The sequence below is a fragment of the Choloepus didactylus genome, chromosome 7, assembly GCF_015220235.1.
Source record: "Choloepus didactylus isolate mChoDid1 chromosome 7, mChoDid1.pri, whole genome shotgun sequence".
Lineage (NCBI taxonomy): Eukaryota > Metazoa > Chordata > Mammalia > Pilosa > Megalonychidae > Choloepus > Choloepus didactylus.
In genome coordinates, this window is record NC_051313.1 from 116,083,626 (window position 1) to 116,089,730 (window position 6,105).

General features: G+C 47.5%; 1 protein-coding gene across 1 annotated transcript; it reads right to left on the bottom strand.

Moving 5' to 3' along the window:
- Positions 1-450: 450 nt before the first annotated feature.
- Positions 451-1,981, bottom strand: LOC119539789 (heme oxygenase 1-like). The gene has a single exon (XM_037843571.1). The coding sequence runs from the start codon at positions 1,971-1,973 to the stop codon at positions 1,050-1,052; it is 924 nt and encodes a 307-aa protein (XP_037699499.1). The 5' UTR covers positions 1,974-1,981; the 3' UTR covers positions 451-1,049.
- Between the last annotated feature and the right edge of the window lie 4,124 nt (positions 1,982-6,105).

The window sequence follows — 6,105 nt, forward strand, 5'->3', positions numbered from 1 at the left end:
CTCATCAGTGGATATTCACCTTTTTAACTGATTTAAAGGTAGGTTCACTTTGAGAAATGAAGAAATCTGTGCCCTTTGCTAAATATGTAAATTAGCATATAAGTAAGTATACCTGGGGTGGTACTCTGTGTTGAGCATGCTTTTCTTCTTTGTTAAGTAGCATAATTCATTTGCTATGACTCTATACATGCTCTGAAGGCCTAAGGAGATGATGTCACATATACCCTGAATCCTAATTCACACTCCACAAGAAAGGTAGTCAGTGCTGGGAAAGAGGGGCACTGTCCTCAGTGTTACCCCTGAAATCTACAGACAGATCAATATAGGTTCAAGACACCCTGTGTTCCTTCTGAATTCCTTGTCTCATCTCTTAGTTTGCAAAAGCTGCTGAAATGCAATATACTAGAAGTGGGCTGGCTTTTTTTTTTTTTTTTTTTTTTTTTTTTTGACTATCAAGCAAAGTAGTTTATTGTTTCATACACCAGTTAAAGACCAAGGACACAGTGTTGTTAAAACACCCCCTTTCTCAACCCTACTATAAAAACATAACAGAACACAACAGAACACAACAAAATATCACAGTTCAGGCTGAGCTAGGAACAAAAAGTGGCTCCGACAAAAACAAGAAACACAAGACACAACATCTTCACACCTTTGTATAAAAATTGCCGTGGCCCCAAGAGAAAGCGGTCACGGCTGTGTCAGCAGGAGACCACGAACCCAGGGCATCAGGAGGTTCAAGACAGTTGCCACTTCAGGCTACATCTTCTGAGCTCTGCTGCAGGAACTGGGGATGCTGAGGGCCTGGGCTGGGTTCCTTGTCCCACTTTGGAAGTTCAGGTCATTGGGCTGGATGTGCTTTGGGTTGAAGAAGATGCCACAGGGCTCCTTCCTCTCCAGAGAGAGAGAGATGCAGAAAGAGGGCAGGGGGCCTCTTGACAGCCCCCCACACCCAAGGTTGAGAAGCCAGTCTAGAGATCTTCCCTCTCTGGAGAGAGGGCCCTCCATCGGTCAGAGTTCATGGCTCAAGGGAGCCAGCAGGTCCGCACTCACATGGCATAAAGCCCCACAGCAACTGTTGCCACCAGAAAGCTGAGTGTAAGGACCCATGGGATGAGCGGAGCCCGGGAGAGAATGTTCGGCTGGGGCTTCCCTCTGGGAGTCTCCGTAGGAGAGGAGTCTTGCACCCTGCCGTCTCCCCGCCTGCGAAGCCCTGGTGCCTTTGAGGGGCTCTGTTTCTCGGCGTCCTGGGTCAGTAGCTCCTGCAACTCCTCAAACAGCTGGATGTTGAGCAGGAATGCGGTCTTGGCCTCTTCGATCACCCTCTGTCTGACCTCAGGGGTCATCTCCAGTGAGTTCATGCGGGAGCGGTAGAGCTGCTTGAACTTGGTGGCACTTTCGATGTTGGGGAAGTTGAAGAAAGCCAGGCCCTCGCCGGAGCTGGGCAAGTCCAGGGCCTTCTGAGCAATCTTCCTGAGGACCTGGCCTCCTGACAGGTCGCCCAGGTAGCGGGTGTAGGCGTGGGCCACCAGCAGCTCGGGCTCCAGGCGCCCCACCTCGTGGAGCCGCCTCACGTAGCGCCGTGTGGCCTGCGTGTAGGGGATGACCTCCTGCCAGCGGGGCCCATACCAGAAGGCCATGTCCTGCTCCAGGGCAGCCCTGCGATGCAGCTCCTCGGGGAAGTAGAGAGGGGCGTAGACTGGGTTCTCCTTGTTGCGCTCAATCTCCTCCTCCAGGGCCACGTAGATGTGGTACAGGGAGGCCATCACCAGCTTAAAGCCCTCTGGGGATACCTGGCCCTTCTGAAAGTTTTTCATGAACTCGGCATTCTCCGCCTGGGTGTGCACCTCCTTGGTGGCTTCCTTCAGGGCCTCTGATAAATCCTGGGGCATGCTGTCGGGCTGCGGGCGCTCCATCGGGCCGGTGGCGCTCGGGTCGCTCGGTGCTGGCTGCAGGGACGCGTCCCGAGACATGCGGAGGCAGGGAGCTGTGTCCGGGCTGGCTTTTAACAATGGGAATATATTAGTTTACAAGCTTACAGTTCTGAGGCTGTGAAAATGTCCAAATCAAGGCAATATCATGACGATACCTTCTTCCTGAAGACTGGCTGCCGGCAATCCTGGACTCCTGTCAGATGGCAAGGCACGTGGTGGCATCTGCTGGGCTCTCCCTTCTCTTCTGGGTTTCATTGCTTCTGGCTTCTGTGGCTTCCTTTCTGTTTCTGTGCTTTCTTGCTCAGCTTCTGTGTTTTTGTATCTGAATTTCATCCTCTTATGAAGAACTCCAGTAAGAGGATTAAGACCCACCCTGAATGAGGTGGGTCACATCTTAAATTAAGATCCTACTCACCAAAAGATCCTATTTACAATGGATCCACATCCACAGGAATGGATTAACTTTAAGAACATACTTTTCTGGGGTACATAAAGCCTTCAAACCATCATATATCCCTTCCCCATTGCTGTTAAATTATTTGGGAATGAAATAATTTCCTTTGTTTGCATGTGTTCCCCACCCCACCCCACCCCACCCCACCCAAAACAAATAACACTTACACTCGGGATCTTGAGGAGGAGCTAAAGAAAGTTTTCCTGCTGTAAATTTGTGATCTCAGCCTGCACAACCTCAGCATGAGGAGTATCAGTGAAGAGCTTTGTTCATACTTACTTGGTCTTTTTAGCAGCACTTTGAACTCCCCTTTTTAGTGTGGTGGTTTTAGAACCTCATATTCTCTGACGCAACCCTGGGAAACTGTCACCAGCATTGGTGACAAAATGCATTGAATTTCATCTGGTTAGTCAAAATCCCAGAACTCAGAACTCTCCAACTCAGCTGGTATTTTTTCCAACTGGCTACTTATGCATTTGAACAGCAGTGACTGAAAAAGTGCACATGAAAGGACACTAATAGTTTAAAAAAAGTTTCTTGGGACCTTCATTGTTACCCTTCAGATTTTTCTCCCACATAATCTGACAGGATTTTTAAGGAAGGTAGGGGCCGGGTATGAAGAGAAGGAACAATAATTTTGACACTGCTATCTGTATTTCTCTCTTGGACTGTCATTGCATATAATTTATGTGTGACCCTAATAATACAGTGCAAAGAAAGGAACATTGCTGACTGTAACTCCCAGGAAGACCTTGGCCAACATCCCGTGACAGCTGACTGCTACCTATGGATGGGACAACCCACACATAGCCCATAACGCAGAGGTTCTCTGTCTTCTAGAGGTGAGAGGAGGACCCAGAAAGGTGAAATGACCAGCCCACAGTCATCTGGGTATCCTGATATCCTTATACAACAATTCCAAAATAGTGCTTTTTCTAGTCTGAGGCATGATTCTCTTGGTATATGGCATAAAATGTCATTAGTTCCTTAAAATCCCCTAACCATGGCCCCATGTTCTACTTTGAAACAAAGCTTTACTTCTTAAAGCATGCTGTGGGTTAAGGAAATTCTGTGTTTGGGATCTTTTCAGAACCTCTTCTGTATTTATTAGATCTCCACTCACCGCCTTGGAATCCTGATTGGAGCAAGAAAAGAGGAAAAATTTTCCTTTGCACTCTACAAATTTTGACTGGACACTTAAATACCCATGCTTAAAGAGACACCACTTTTTAACACAATAAACTCAAGGACAAATAGTAAAATTGTCAATGATTTCTGCTATAAGGCCAGGCACTGACAATGATAGGGCAGGTAACAGCTGCTAAGAATAGTGCAGAGGCTCTCCTTAAAGCTTCTGACACAGGAGATGAGGTGGGGAGAACAAGTAGAGATCAGCATCTGGAGATGCAATGACTAATTCTAGTTGCTCTAATCCTATGTACTGAATGAGCTGATGACTGTACCATATGCATTCACAACTCCTAAAATTCCAACCATCAAAAAACTTAAACTCTCAGATAAACGATAGCCCTCTATAGATAACTAAGTCTTCCTAAAGACGATTCCAGCCTGAATATGTCGAGTAGTTGATAAAATCACATGGCCCTCCCCCACATGCATTCCTTTACTGGTCACTGCCTCCATCTAGGACAAAGGAAATGCTCCCTGCCTTTCCTGTCAAGGCCAACCCATCTTTATCTCCCTGGCCCTTTCCATTCCTGTTTCCTTGAGATGTGGAGGCCAGAACCACACAGTATTCTAGCTATCCCTGAGCCTGGTTTTGTGTCAGATTCCTTTCCAGGTGATGAACCAGTGACAACTTGACTTCTGGGGGACTGTAACCATAAAATGGGCCCATGACCTTAGGCCACATTGATCCTAAATCTATCTTTGGGTCACAACCAATAACCCAAATGAACTAGGCCCTGTTCCTTGTGCTGCAGAGACTGAGGCAAAGGACATGGCCCCTGGTACTTGAACAAGGCACACAGATGCCTGTGCTATTGCAGAGCATCTTTCATCTGCTACGGATACCGGCAAAACTTGAGGAACAGAGCAGGAAATTGCATTCTGCCTCTCCAGCTTCCCCACTCATTCAGAGCCCTTGGTGGTGGCACAGTCCCACCAGGACCCAGCCCTTGGCCAGGGACAACACAGCTGTTGTCCGGACCTGCTGCACTCTACGTGCCCTGCTGCAACACTGCCTCCAGCCAGTCCCCGTTCCCCCTCCACGTTCCTTTCCTGGGAGCTGGGCTGCAAAAATTGCCCTGATGTAGATACCCTCCCAACTCTCCACACCACTCTGGGCTACACCAGTCCTCTTGTTTGGGCTCATCCTGGGTGGCTTCTGGTGGCAGAATCTTAATCTCTTCCTTGGAGTGGTGCCTTTTACAAGGGACTCCAGGCAGAAGTCTGGGGAGCAGGCAGTAACCATGCCTTTAGGTCTCTTTTTCAGTTATCTTTCTACTGGTCTGTAGGTACAAAAAAGCAGAAGCTTCCTTTATTTACAAGGTCACAGGACAGATGTGCCATGCCTCATTTTGTTTACTGCATGACCACTAGAAAGCATTGAGTTTTAGGGAAATATGGTTTTCATCTGTCTTAATTAGAACTAGAGCTACTCCCCCTTAGAGGCAAATCATTTCCTGCTGTCTTGGGGGAGAACCCCACCCCCTTTCTCCCAACACGCCTACCCTACAGAGAAAGCTGCTCTGTTTGAATGGGTTGTAGAATGTTTCTTCTCTCTCTCAATCTCCCTCTCCCGCCTCCTCACTGTCTCCCTCCCTTTCACTCCCTCTCTCCCTCCCTCATCTCATAAACAGTCACTCGCAGTGTAAGTCACTGTACGGGTTTCTAAACTTGCTCTGAACCTAGCTATGTCCTTTGACAAGAGGCAGTTTGTAAATATGAGTGCACAGTGAGGCTTTGCACCTTTAGTTGTTATCAAACATGACATTAAACAAACACCCTGACTATGCAACCTTCGGGCTGTGATTCTTGGCCTCAAAGCCAAGTTCCTGAGGGTTGAACTTGGTCAGATGATGTCCAAGGGCAGACTTCCTGTGGATAGTGCCACGTACCTCGTGGTGCAATCCTGTGGCCCCAGCTCCATACAGCTCTCCCACAGAAGGTCTTCATCAGGATGTATTAGCTGGAGGACCCAAAGATATTGCCCAAGGTTTCTGACATGGTGACGAGAACACTGGATTAGGTCCAGCTTTGTGTTGGCAGGAAGTGATCCCGATCAAGCCACTTCCTCCTCCTTAGGACCTCAGTTTCTGCACCTGCAAAACAATAAGAGTGAACATTGATTAAGCTCACATTGTATGCTCAGGACCAAGCTGAGGCACGGTGCTCGTTCAAACCCATAGTCTTTAAATATTTGCTAAACATTTGTTTCAGGGGGTGGGAGTAGAGCAGGGAGAAACTCATTTCCTGTTATTAAAAGTTACATATAGAAATAGACTCCCTAATTCACTTCTCCTGGCCACCGTGGAATCAATGCTGTGAACAAGCGTTTTTTTTGACAAAGTCTTTCCCAGTTTCCTGGAATTCTTTTTCTCTCTTTAGTTTGTGTTTCTGATTTTGCAAACTAGATAACTTCTTGGGAGACATATTAAAGGACTTAGCATTTCGATAATGAAATGAATCACTCCTTTCCAGTAAACAGCACAAGGCCAAGCATTACTCAGTCTCACAATTTCAGCCGAGTGACCC

Bases quoted from the DNA above. Each gene is read 5' to 3' on its own strand.
- LOC119539789 (XM_037843571.1), bottom strand. From the start codon at position 1,973: ATGTCTCGGGACGCGTCCCTGCAGCCAGCACCGAGCGACCCGAGCGCC.